Source organism: Zootoca vivipara, chromosome 7 (assembly GCF_965207765.1).
Source record: "Zootoca vivipara chromosome 7, rZooViv2.hap1.1, whole genome shotgun sequence".
NCBI classification, from domain to species: Eukaryota; Metazoa; Chordata; class Lepidosauria; order Squamata; family Lacertidae; genus Zootoca; species Zootoca vivipara.
Genome location: NC_142590.1, coordinates 29,913,173 through 29,926,705, shown reverse-complemented (window position 1 = coordinate 29,926,705; position 13,533 = coordinate 29,913,173). Strand labels below are relative to the sequence as shown.

At 40.6% G+C, this 13,533-nt stretch overlaps 1 protein-coding gene across 10 annotated transcripts in view; it reads left to right on the top strand.

The window, feature by feature from the left end:
- The window catches only part of MIGA1 (mitoguardin 1), a 41,745-nt gene extending 29,917 nt beyond the window's left edge, over window positions 1–11,828 (top strand). For all 10 annotated transcript variants that reach the window (XM_088673222.1, XM_088673219.1, XM_088673218.1 and 7 more), the window contains exons 9-16: window positions 175–293; window positions 458–530; window positions 1,366–1,452; window positions 2,021–2,119; window positions 2,407–2,541; window positions 7,627–7,680; window positions 9,392–9,508; window positions 9,664–11,828. In XM_088673222.1, the coding sequence (XP_088529348.1) occupies window positions 175–293; window positions 458–530; window positions 1,366–1,452; window positions 2,021–2,119; window positions 2,407–2,541; window positions 7,627–7,680; window positions 9,392–9,508; window positions 9,664–9,882 (903 nt within the window). In that variant the 3' untranslated portion in view covers window positions 9,883–11,828. The remainder of the gene's footprint in view (window positions 1–174; window positions 294–457; window positions 531–1,365; window positions 1,453–2,020; window positions 2,120–2,406; window positions 2,542–7,626; window positions 7,681–9,391; window positions 9,509–9,663) is intronic.
- Window positions 11,829–13,533: the final 1,705 nt, after the last annotated feature.

Genomic DNA, 13,533 nt, shown 5'->3' with positions numbered 1-13,533 from the left:
TGTGTCGCTGTGGCTTTTCTTTGCAATCTGCAGTACTGGATATTTATCTTTTAAATAATGTTGAAAGAGATGGATCTTGCATAGAAATACCACAAAGAGCATTTAGTTCTTGATATTTGTGAAAGTGTTTCAGGATGTTAGCCAACTGATCTTGAGAAGGTCTCCCTCTTCTAGCTTGCAGAACACAAAGAGAGCCGAAACTCTTATAATCTGGATTCGCTGTGCCATTGCCCATTATACGAAGAAGCTATGCACCTGGCAGAAGAGGGCAAGATTTATTCACGAGTCTTACGGTACTAAATGTTTTGTCTGCTTTCCCTAATATGACTTGCACATTTCCTAAAAGCTAAACAGTGCTTTGCATGCAATATTTTTTATATAGGCTTGAATTAAAGAGCAAGTCAACCGTTAAGTTTCAAGTGCCTTTTTGTTATTGTTACATTGTCTCTGTATATAGGACTGATATGTTGGAGTGTCTGGGGGACAGCGACTTTCTTGCTAAGCTCCATTGTATCCGCCAAGCTTTTCAGGTAAACGTTCAATCATCTCCTTAAGGCTGACCTCCATACCACATAGGCACAAAACTCCTGTGGCAGTAGGTTTTCTAACAGATCAGCCAAACTGCCCAATCATCAAGGGTAATTGTGATTTATACCATTGGGTTGTATTCAATATAGCTTCTTAGTCTAAGGTTACCAGACGTCCCCGTTTCCCAGGGACAGTCCCTGGATTTACAAATCAGTCCCCTGACAAAAATCCTTTGAAGTTGAAAAGTGTCCCTAGATTCATTGAAAAAAATCTGGTAACCTTATCTTAGTCACATACTATTTAAGTTCTATATATATGTCAGGATGACACCAGCAACAGAGGCCTTGACTCCTACCATGAGCGAGCATCTCCCTTGTTCTCTTAGAATGGCAACTGAGTTCTGCAGTCGACAAAATATAATATCACCATCTGTAAACAAACATTAATGTCCATGAAAATGGCAAAAGTAGTTTCTTTCTCAAATAGATTTTATCTTAAACAATAGCAAACACAGTAAATGAAGAGTCCACTTGCGATATACCAGCGGTTCAGGGCTCGGGTGTCATTTTGGTAATTCGACATTTCATCGCTAAAGAGCTTAGTCATCTGCTTGTTTCCATTGGGAGGAGCATAGAAAGAGGACAGTGTCCTTCAGTTTGTTCTAGCTGAAAAAAGCCCTGGTTGGTAGAATTAAAAGAAATGTTGTAAGCTGCCCAGAGTGGCTGGGGTAACCCAGTCAGATTGGCAGGGTACAAAAAATGTATTTATTTATTTGTTATTAAGACAGGTGAGAATGTAAGTGATCTCAGATGGGTAATACCTAGTGATCCATTACAGGTAATCTTTTCCAACACTGCAAATAGAATATTTCTTGCTGAAAGTGGAAGAAAAATCTTGTGCGCGCTAATCATGAGAGCTAGAAAGGTAAAACACTTTTGTTTAATAATTTGTATGGTGGATTTAATGTGCAAAAAAGCTTTATAATCACAGGCTATAATCCTAATGCCACTCGCCTGAGAATAAACACCATTGAATATAATAGGACTTACTTCTGAGTAGACATGATTATTTCCCCGTAGTTGCCCCCTCTCACTGTGAAGTAAGCAGCAAGTATTCATATTTGGCAGACCTGATTCTGAAAGGTGGTACCTTTCTTCTGTAATTGTTTGCAGCCATGGATTTTGATTGCCCAAACAAGAATGTCCTTACAAACACATTCAAGTCAATATATATGCTAAGGTGCAGTCCTGCATCTGCATTGATCTCAGTTGCAGTGACAGCGCTGTATGAACATTCCAGCCTTGCTGACAGAGCTGCTCCAGTTGAAATGAATCACAAAGGAGCTCCATGTGTTCTTCAGAGCATTGGACTGAAGCCGGTCTTTCTGTTTCTAGATTACTCAGGCACTAAATGGAAGCAATTATTATCTCTAATTAAGAACTAAAGAGACATGCATAATTTGTCTCCTGCTTGTTGGTTTTTACCCCCACAGAACCCAAAGAAGTTTGAGGAAGTATTTGATGAAATGATCTCTTTCTTAGAGCAGTCTGATCATTGGGCTAATACTGAAATGGAGCTTGCTGCTTGGGGGGTAAGTATATGTTGTAAAAATGGGGGGTAAGTATATGTTGTACTGTAGTTAAATAGTTTGTAAATGTTATATCTCCCTGGCTAGACACTTGCAATTCCCTTATTTTTCTTTATTTTGTCTCCATTCAGGGTGTCAGTTTTATTACTTTAATCCGTCTGCTTAGACAGTTTATTAAACAATTTCACTAAAATCTGTTGTTGTTTTCAGTGTCATTTAGGCTATTCTTATAGACCTAGAAGTTGTATAAGTGAGCTCAGTAACTTTAGAAATATTCTGATGCTTTGCAGGTGAAACATCTAAATTTCTATGATGTTGTTCTGGACTTCATATTAATGGATTCCTTTGAAGATTTAGAGAATCCTCCTATGTCTATACAAAATGTGGTCAACAACAATTGGCTGAATTCCTCTTTCAAAGAAACTGTAAGTGGCTTTGTTTGGTTCCATGCTTTCATAGGGTGGTTGCAGAATATTAGGACAGATAATGATTGCATTCCCCTGAACAATATTTAAATTTAGAAGAAATTGCATTATGGTTGGATAATCTGTTTCAGATTCCTTTTACTCATTAAGCAGTTGTGATTCATACCTGCGAGAACCTTAATTGGCTTTCTGCAGACTACTAATCCAAATAAAATTTAGCTATGAAACTCACATATTTTGGATCAAGTCGTAGTCTTAGTACTTTGTATAATAAAAGGAAATGCCTGCAAGAATGAGAATATATTAATTTTTTTTATCCACACATCTAAGCCATTAAAAATACATTGTTGTTTAGTCGTTTAGTCGTGTCCGACTCTTCGTGACCCCATGGACCATAGCACGCCAGGCACTCCTGTCTTCCACTGCCTCCCGTAGTTTGGTCAAAAACATGTTCGTAGCTTCGAGAACACTGTCCAACCATCTTGTCCTCTGTCGTCCCCTTCTCCTAGTGCCCTCAATCTTTCCCAACATCAGGGTCTTTTCCAAGGATTCTTCTCTTCTCATGAGGTGGCCAAAGTATTGGAGCCTCAGCTTCACGATCTGTCCTTCCAGGGAGCACTCAGGGCTGATTTCCTTAAGAATGGATAGGTTTGATCTTCTAGCAGTCCATGGGACTCTCAAGAGTCTCCTCCAGCACCATAATTCAAAAGCATCAATTCTTCGGCGATCAGCCTTCTTTATGGTCCAGCTCTCACTTCCATACATCACTACTGGGAAAACCATAGCTTTAACTATACGGACCTTTGTCGGCAAGGTGATGTCTCTGCTTTTTAAGATGCTGTCTAGGTTTGTCATTGCTTTTCTCCCAAGAAGCAGGCGTCTTTTAATTTCGTGACTGCTGTCACCATCTGCAGTGATCAAGGAGCCCAAGAAAGTAAAATCTATCACTGCCTCCATTTCTTCCCCTTCTATTTGCCAGGAGGTGATGGGACCAGTGGCCATGATCTTGGTTTTTTTGATGTTGAGCTTCAGACCATATTTTGCGCTCTCCTCTTACACCCTCATTAAAAGGTTCTTTAATGTCTCCTCACTTTCTGCCATCAAGGTTGTGTCATCTGCATATCTGAGGTTGTTGATATTTCTTCCGGCAATCTTAATTCCTGCTTGGGATTCATCTAGTCCAGCCTTTCGCATGATGAATTCTGCATATAAGTTAAATAAGCAGGGAGACAAATACATACCGTATAGCAAACTCTATCCCAGGCATCCCCAAACTCGGCCCTCCTGCTATTTTGGGACTACAACTCCCATCACCCCTAGCCAACAGGACCAGTGGTCAGGGATGATGGCTGGAGGGCCAAGTTCAGGGGTGCCTGCTCTATCCAATTTGCCCACCTGGGCCTTCATGTCACAGAGAGATCTGTTCAGTAGTTGTTGAAAGTTACTTTCTCAAAAGAATTTGTTACACTCCATGATTGGTGACTAACAAAAAATTTGTGCAAGGATACATGCATTCATAAACACTGGTTTTGCTTGGATTCAGCTGACACAGACACCCGTCAAGAAGTGCAAAGCAGTGAAGTTTGAAGAATAACTGCTACCTCATTTCACAGTCTGAACTGATTTAATGAATGAAGAATGGCACCTTAAAGTACACAGATGAAGCATGTCATTTTAAGAAATTGCATTGCACTGGTCACATATGTTGGAACCTCCAGGCCTAATGCATGCGGCAAGGGTGATTGCAGTTGGGCCACCTATGGAATAGGGTATCTTACTTGGTCTTTTCTTGGAATGAGGACCCCTGTAGTTTACCAGTATGTGTAAAATTTGCAACACAACAGTGCATTCTAAGGATCTGTTTATAGTTAAGACATAATTAACTTGTGTGAAGTGATCTCGAATATGCAGCCAAGTTCAGCCTTCTTTGTAATAATTCCACATCACTGAGAGTGCAGAAACTTTCTTTGAAATGCTGCTTTTTAAGCTCTCAGGCACCACTTCCTTCAAATCAACATGCCACTCTAGAATGACTTAGGATGGTCTAGCGATCCTCAAATATTTGGTACCATATTTTTGGTGTGGCGCAACATTTCTGTAAAACAATTCTATAAAATTTCTACAAAATTGTCCTGCTGTGATGAATTAGGTGTTCCCAAAGCACCAGTTGCCACAGCCTAGGAAAACAACCATTAATAGTGTAAATTCCACACAATTTCCAGGGATTGGCCATGTGAGGAGCAAACATTGGTAGCATCAAGTCATTTTGGGGGGGGGGGAATCCCCCTGGGATCTGTAATTATTAAGAGTGCAAACATGAGTCCCAGAATCTCATATGATACCTCCAGCCCAAAACCTTGTACTTCTGGACACACCTACCACAGAAGAAAATGGTTCTCGCTCACTTGGCATATTTCTTCCTGCGCTCAGCAGAAAATCTGTTATTTATGTGATGCATTTTTACTGATGTCATGTGCCAGCTGTGGACCTGTTTCAACATGGATTAATGGGTCCTGGCTGCTATTGTATGCATAGGTATGTCCCAATATCTGAGAGAAGTGCTGCTGGCTTTTTTCCCCCAGAGTTGCTATGGTGAATAATATTTAATATTCTGCTAATAGAATCCTTCAACTGTTGCCTTGGTGTAAAACTGACTTGATCCTTCAAGATGGTAGCTGGAGATCAATTTTGTCAGTTCATTAGGATTACAGATTGGATCTTCTCACCTTGAGTGGTTGATGGTCTAGGTCTATGATGAACCCGATGAGACCAGATACTTCTGCAGCCTAAGATAGAAAAAGTCTGTGGAATTTTCTCCCATGAAAGGTGATGATAGCCACCAACCTGGATGGCTTTGAAAGAGGAATAGGCAGATTTGTGGAGGATAAAATGCTGGAAATGATGTATACACGTGGGAGTCCCTGTTGAGAAAGTTATACATGATGGTCTCCAATCAATGACAACTTTAAGCACAGAGTTAAAGTTGCAAAACCCATTAACTTCAATAGGACTTGAGGGTGATTAGCTGTATCTGGACTGAACTCATTGGAAATGGAAGTAATAAAACTATCATCTATCTATCTATCTATCTATCTATTAAAATTTGTATACCGTCCTATACCCCTGCCCTATAAAAAAACCTAGATGATAAAAACAATAACCCAATATCCCCCCTCCCCAACACATTTTAAAAGGGCATCGGTTTTCTACTTGTCTTAATGTCTTGTTTTGTTTTTCCCTTCTTCTGTTGGATATATGATTAGATAGACACACAGAGACAGACTTTTTCTCAATGGAATTTTGTCAGTGTTTTACCTCCCAGTACTGAAGTAGCATTGCATTCCATTCAAATTCTGTTATGCCCTATGGGAGACAAAAGTTTTTGCCATCTGTGTATTGTATTATTCCAATCCTTATTAGGACAAAACTGCTTAGCTGTGTCAAAAACTATTTTAAGTATGTTTTTTTTCTCTTAAGTGAATGTGTTGGGTTTTTTTTTTTTTACAGTGTGGTCAAAACAAAAGTATGTGGTTTGTTCTTTGTTTTTATGGTCACAAATACTTCTGGCTTTAAAACATCTTTTGGCATTTAAATATGCTGGGGATTTTGGCTTGCATTTAAGCTCTAATAGTATTAAAATATGAAAAGCAGAAAGGATTTATTTACAGCCATATAACATAATACAAAAGCTATAGATTTTAGAAGGCACTGGCGAAAAGGTCTCTTCGCCAAGTTGGCAAGGAGGACTGTTACATAGCTGGGTGCTTGCTATTGGAGCAGTTAATACTGACTAAAAGTATCCACATTTCTGAGTTCAGCAGACCAAGAAGAAAAGCCTTATTAGCAAGCTTATGTACAAAATAGTAAGTAATCTAACCTTAGAAAACAAAGTTCCTAAGCAGAGAGAGAGAGAGAGAGAGAGAGAGAGAGAGAGATTTGGTCTAGCACTTTATAAAGTGCCAAAGGAATGCTTCTTTTTTAGTATACTGAAACATTCTATGGAGTTTGGAAGCTAGCATAAGAACAGTTGTACTGTGTCAACTGAGCTGCCCTTTGAACCCAGCTTCCTGCCTTTTACAAGTAGCCAGATCAAGATGCTGCAGAAACTATAGTACCAGCTCACTTTGCTAACAGACAATTTAGCAGAAGACATACACAGACACGCACACATGAAAATATATCCATATTCATTCACTGCTATGGTCGGAGAAAAGAAATATGGCGTAATGGTAATGTCCTGATTTCATTTGGACTTCTCCTGGTCCTATTGATTTCACTTGACTGTCCAACAGAATAGCAACCTGATTCAGAAGCTTCCTGTGACTGGATGCTGTTTTGCATGTACCAAGAATATGTCCAACTTTGAACTTTTCGAGCAAATTCATACAGTATTAACAATTGTGTGAGGAGGTGCAGCCCATCCTTGTCCCATGTCTTTGCTAAGGTTCCCACTTTCATTTTGTGTATGTGTGTGTGTGTGTGTGTGTGTGTGTGTTTATTGCGTGTGAAATCGTGCACCTCATTAAAAAGGCATAAGTCTTTCTGTGATTGACATGGACATATGTCTTTTACTCTCTCTTTTCCCCTTGGTTGTGGTCCTACCTCTCCTCGATTATCACACTTTCCCTGCTAATAATCATCAACGTGTACTGACCTCTTTTCACCTATAGACCAGCCTAATTTATTTTAACATAAGTGAAGCCTGTCAACTTGACAATCAACAACCCAATAGTAATTTAAAAACCTTAAACTTAAAATAATACAACTTCAAAATTAGGAAAATTACCAGTTGGTTTTATATAATGGATATTTCTAAATAGGTAAGTAAAGTAGGGTAGAATCGAACACTGGATGAATGTTAGCTTGCACAAAGGTCCTCCATCATCTTCTGTTCCCCCTGCCCCATGGCAATCCATGCACCCCAAGAATATGTTCCAGAAGTTCCCCCAATCCCACCAGAGCAGATTCTGAGAGAGTGCAGGTGGGAGGAGAGGAGAGTGAAGTCTCATTGTGCAAGTGGAAGTTTGCTCTGCTTGGGCACACAGTGTTGGATACAACCCTTACTTCTCTTCTTCTGACTCTTAGGCTGTGGCTTCAAGCTGCTGGTCAGTTCTAAAACAAAAAAAGCAACAAATGAAGGTAAGCAGGTTTTACTTATTTAAATACAGTACTTTTGTAGATATGGGTGGTCTTCTCTGGCAATCCCTCGTAGCTGCGTAAGATTGTCTTCCATGAACACGGTCTTTAAAATGACTGTGGAGGCCATTTCTGTATCCACACGTCCTTCCACAGTGGGGGCATAGGTTTCCGGAGTTGGGAGTTGATCATGGTTAGGGTTTGCCAAGCATGCCTTCCTCTTAGCACGTTTCTCTCTTTCATCCTGAGTTCATATCCTGAGTTCGAGCATCTTCAAAGTCCATGACACCTTTTGTAAAGGCTGTTCTCCAATTGGAGCACTTGCAAGCCAGGGTTTCCCAGTTGTCTGTGTTTATACTACTTTTTTTTTTAGATTTTCCTTGAGAGAGTCTTTAAACCTCTTTTGTTGACCACCAGCATTACGCTTTCCATTTTTAAGTTCGGAATAGAGTAGTTGCTTTGGAAGACGATAATCAGGCATCCGAACAGGTTTTACATTTTAAAATACTTTTCTAGATATGGGTATCTAAATTATGGCATGTAATGCTATGCTGTAAGTTTTGCAAGGCCACTTGCTAAACCAGCATAGTTATAAATTTCTATACCCTCGTTTGCAAGTAACATATATAATTGGGTAAATTATTAGGAATGTGAAGAGAGAAGTGGGAATCATATGCGAGGGCCAGCTTTTATTGTTCAGCGAAGCAAAACTGGAGTGCCATGGCAATAGGACAGGGGTTGAGATACGGCTACTATGGGCATGACCCAGCCCTTCCAGGAGGCAAATTTATGATTCCACTAGATAACTGGTGCATCCAGTGAAATCTGAGGGGATCTTTTAGAAGTAGCCACCTCATATATCGTGACACTGTAAAATCCACAACTTAAGAATTGAGAAGGGCAGGGGGCCTTGGTGGGTGGAGTGGTGCCCATAGGTGCCATACTGGAGGCTCCAGAAATAGGAGAATGTTTGCCATTTTGACATCTAATGGTGAATATCCAATTAAATATAACTTTAATTCCCTATTAACCAGTAAAATAACAACTCACTCTTCCCAAAAAATTGTAACGTATAAAAATGACAGTGGATCACATGGTCATGGATTGCCAATGTTAAGAAGAGTTTGGATTTGATATCCCGCTTTATCACTACCCGAAGGAGTCTCAACGCGGCTAACATTCTCCTTTTCCTTCCTCCCCCACAACAAACACCCTGTGAGGTGGGTGGGGCTGAGAGACTTCAAAGAAGTGTGACTAGCCCAAGGTCACCCAGCAGCTGCATATGGAGGAGCAGAGACGTGAACCCGGTTCCCCAGATTACGAGTCTACCGCTCTTAACCACTACACCACACTGGTGTAGTTGGAGATAGTCCAACGTTCTGTTATGTCCAGAAGTTTGTATATGTATTGGTTTATTTAGAAGCCTATTAAAAAATAGTGTGGACAAGCAGTGAGTTGGGGGGGGGGGCTGTGGTTCCTCCAGATTTCATTGGATTCCCAACTACTAGCCAGGGATGGTTGGGAGTTATAGTTCCAGCAACATCTGAAGGGCACTAGATTCTCTGCCCCTGGGAAACTTTGCCATAGTGAATCACTTGCTGAGCAATTAAAAGTGAAGCCTCCCTCCTCCTTTAGTGTCTTCATTTGACAGAACAGTTATTCATACGTGGAAGCAGGAAGTGATTTACCTTTTCTGCGCTGATTACATCTCCAGGTTCCTGATGGCTTCTTTGCACACTTCTATGCTATTTGTGAACACATCAGCCCTGTTCTGGCATGGGGCTTCCTTGGCCCCAGAAATTCTCTGTATGAATTATGCAACTTCTTCAAGGTATGCTGCTTCATTACACCAGGGGAGCTTGTTGCTAATTTGATACTATTACCGATTTTTTTAAAAAACAGGCAAAACGAGAAAGAAATACTTCTGTATTAAATCTCAGAGCCTGACGATTATCACAAATATTTCGTGTTTGTTTTTTTTACCAGGACCAGGTTCTTTATTTCCTGAAAGACATTTTTGACTTTGAAAAGGTGCGGTACTCCACTATAGATAACCTATCAGAAGACCTTATGCAGTTGCTGATTCGACACACCGATCTTCTCTTGGCCAACCTCGGAGCCGACTCCCTAAGGCATTCCAGTGGCTTTGTTAGTGGATGCGGGGACACGGCAGCCGGTGGCATTGTGGAAGCTAAAGCACAATAGGTTTCTTCTTAATGTGAGCACAATTTTTTGCCATTTTCTCCCTCGAGGAAAGCTGCCATCGCTTCGGCTTCGTTTTTGGTTTCTTTCTTTCTTTTTTCTCTTCTTTTTAGCAAGTACCTGAAATCTACAATGTTGTTAAATATGGACTCAGGGAAGTTTAAAAAAATGAAAATAATTGCTTGGGAGGAAAGGACACTGCATATGTTTGGAGCAGGTAGTTTAACCGTCACTGGATTTATATGTAATATATCCCAACATATATATTTTTTAAAACGGCTAAGTGAAATGTATTTGTGGAAATACTTTGAATTTCCTCTGGTGTTGTTTGTGACAGAAAGTGATGCAAAGAAACGTGGTATATAGTATACAAGTATACAAGTTTGTCTCGAAGGTTTGCACTGTTCGAATTACCCAGTACAAAGTCTCAAAAGCTCTACCTGACCCTGGCCACACACTTGCCAAGTTATTATTATTTCTACTTAAATGAAGTGCAATATAATGACACTTAGAGTGACAAATGATTTAACTCTGCCTTGAAAATGTATTTTGTGTATATAAGCCACAGCTCATTATGTAGCGAAATAAATCAGTGCATTCAGCCTTTGGGCAGCAATGCCGTTCTATAAGCTTTTTGCTTTTTTTTCTTCCAAAAAAATAATAATAGAGTTCGAAGCTCATATTTTTATGTAAATTACCCTTCACTGATATTTTACATTGGAAATCACAGTGTGGGGAGGCCTTAAACAATGCTCTTAAATAATTTAATAATCGGTTGAATCCCCTCACACCTTTAGAGAGCTTTTAAAACTTTTTACTAGTTGTGAATAAGCTAGAATCTTGTCTTGTTTGAATGTATCATTTACAGTAAAGTATATTTTTCGGGGGGAGGGGAATGTTGTGTCAAAAACGATAATCATGCAACAGACTTAAATACATGTTCCTTTTGTCATTTTAAATTTTGTCTTTGTCTGTTTTGACAATTCTGGGATTCAGTTTACGAAAAGACTCTTAGAAAAAGCAAAATGTCACATCTAAGCTTGCATAAGACAACCATAAAATGGGATATCAGAATAAAACGATACTACAGTAAAATATTGTGAAGGCCTGGGCATAAGAAAGGATTCCACCTGCTTCTGGAAAGAGAAGGAAAATTGCACCAGGTGAAGCTTTTCTGGGGCGGGCAGGGGGGGATGTTAAAGACAGCAGAAAAGACTCTTGGTTATCATCACTGCACCTCACAGGGTGGCAGGACCTGGAACAGGACCTTTGATGCTGATCTGAATCCTGTTTCGCTTGCAGGGAAAGGTAATCTGGCCCTAAACTGTTTGGGGCTTTCTAGGTCAAAACCAGCACTTTCTTCAGAAATGGACTGGAAGCCAATTTAACTCTTTTAAAGAACTGTTGAGCTTTCCTTCCAATCAGACAGTCCCATTACATAACTCTCCTGCACTATTTGCAATAACTGTACATCCAACAGTCTTCAAAAGCTATCATCCCACAGTAATCTAAATGATACAGTGGTACCTCAGTTTACGAACTCAATCTGTTCCAGAAGTCCGTTCTTAAACCAAGGCACGCTTTCCCTAATGAGGCCTCCCGCCACCGGTTCCCTTTCACTGTTCAGATTCCATTCTTAGACCGAGGTAAAGTTCTCAAACCGGGACACTATTTCCGGTTTTGTGGAGTTTGTAAACCAAATCGTTCTTAAATCGTATTACCAGTGTATGGGTAACTGTGATCAGGCTGTAGAGATATAATAGCACCTTCCACTAAACCTTGGGCATGTTCAAAAACAGGTTGAATACCAGTCCCACCAGCCCATGGTACTTCTGCATTGTCTGGATTCAGTTTTAGATACTGTGATCATAGTTTGTTCAACTTGAAAGTCTGCATACTATTTGTGACATTTTGGACTCGCCTAATAAAACGTATTGCCCTAACGCGGATTTGGGGATTTTGCTTTTCGTGTTGCTTTTTGTTTTGTATATCTGGGCTGAATCCAAGGTGCTGGTCTTGCCCTGAAACACCTACAGTTTAGGGGACTTCTCTACAAATCTCCATGGTTACAAAGATCTCTGGATAAAATCCTGCTGTAGGTGACTTGCTTGCTTGTACTTGTGGCTGGCATTCACTAGAGCTGGTATTGCCAACACGGCTTCCATGGGTGCACATGTTCCTGGTGTCTGCAGGGTCCCTTCTTCAGATGAAATAGACTCGAAAGTAGCATTGTGTTACAGCCAATAGATTTTGTGTGTGTGTGTGTGTGTGCACGCATGTGCATGCATGCTGCCCATGCCAATTTATCCAGTTTGAAAATGTGCCCCAGGCCCAGAAACATTATACTGTACTAGAAATAGAACTTTTTGCTCATCGGATGGCCTCTCTGAAGTCTGCATGTTCAACTTCTGGAAGCCAGCCAAAGCCATTTTCTTTCACTGAGGCTTTGGTAAGTAATTAATATATTACTTCTTTTACCCCAAGCCATTCTTCCCTCTGCCATATAAAAATCATGAATAGCTTCATGTTTCCTTTTTTTAAATTTTAATTTGGATTTTTTAAAAAATTATTTTACACTACGTCATGGGCCCCTTTTGGGGGGAATGTAGGGCTGGTATATGGTATTAAAATTCCACTTTTTCTCTAGTTGCAGGCTGCCTAAATAATCAGTTTCTCGTTCAGCCAAGGAAGAAACCTACAGGATTTGTAGTCACTGTTCTGAAATAAGAGTTGTGACAGACTTTCTGCATCAACATTCTTATGTTTAGGTTGATTCCAGTTATAAGCTGGTTAACTTACAGTTTGCATGTATGCAACATGGCATGGTCATCTGTATTCATCTTAATAAATGGCTCAGATGTATCATGGAAGTTGAGGCCGACAGTGACAGTCATGGGGCGAGGAAGTCAACATGATACAGAATTAGCTGGCAGCTGTTTCTCTGAACTGCCTAGTTCATGCTAATACTGATATGTGGGGAACTATATCTGCATACAGCAAGGGAGAGAGAAGACCTTTTTTCAGTCCAGGGGCCATGTTTCGCCGTGGGGAATTTGCTGGGGGCTGCCTACCAGTGGTGATTGTGGCAAAACAGCATCTGTGGAGCAATTGTTGTGATCCTTGCCTTTGTACAGCAGGCTACATTCAAGCTATGCTCAATTCATGTGTGTTTTTACACAGGTACCTCTCCAAGCAAGTAAATGTGATGTAACCGCCTCCCCGTCCCCGTCCCCCCCTTACAGGGGCAAAATTCCAGCCAGGCAAAAGTATACATGGGGACAGGGATGGAACCAGAATCAGCAAGGGAAGAAGCATGGCCTGGATGTGTGGACTCAAGGGTCAGATAGACTTGGAGGGCTGCATTTGGCCCCCAGGCCTGAAGCTCCCCATCCCCCAGCACACATGAATCAAATAGGTTTATCCATCTCCCTGTCCAGTGTTTCATAATGGCAAAGTGCACCAAAGCTGGTACGATGAGCTGACAGCAGTTGGTAACACATAGGTGAACATTGGAAGTTGCCTTATACAGTATTGAGTCAGACCACTGGTTCATCTAGCTCAGTCTTTCTTCCACTGAATGGCAGAAGCTGTCCAAGGTTTCAGCCAAAGAGTTGCTCTCAGATGCTTTCTTAGCCCTACCTTGATGCTCTTACC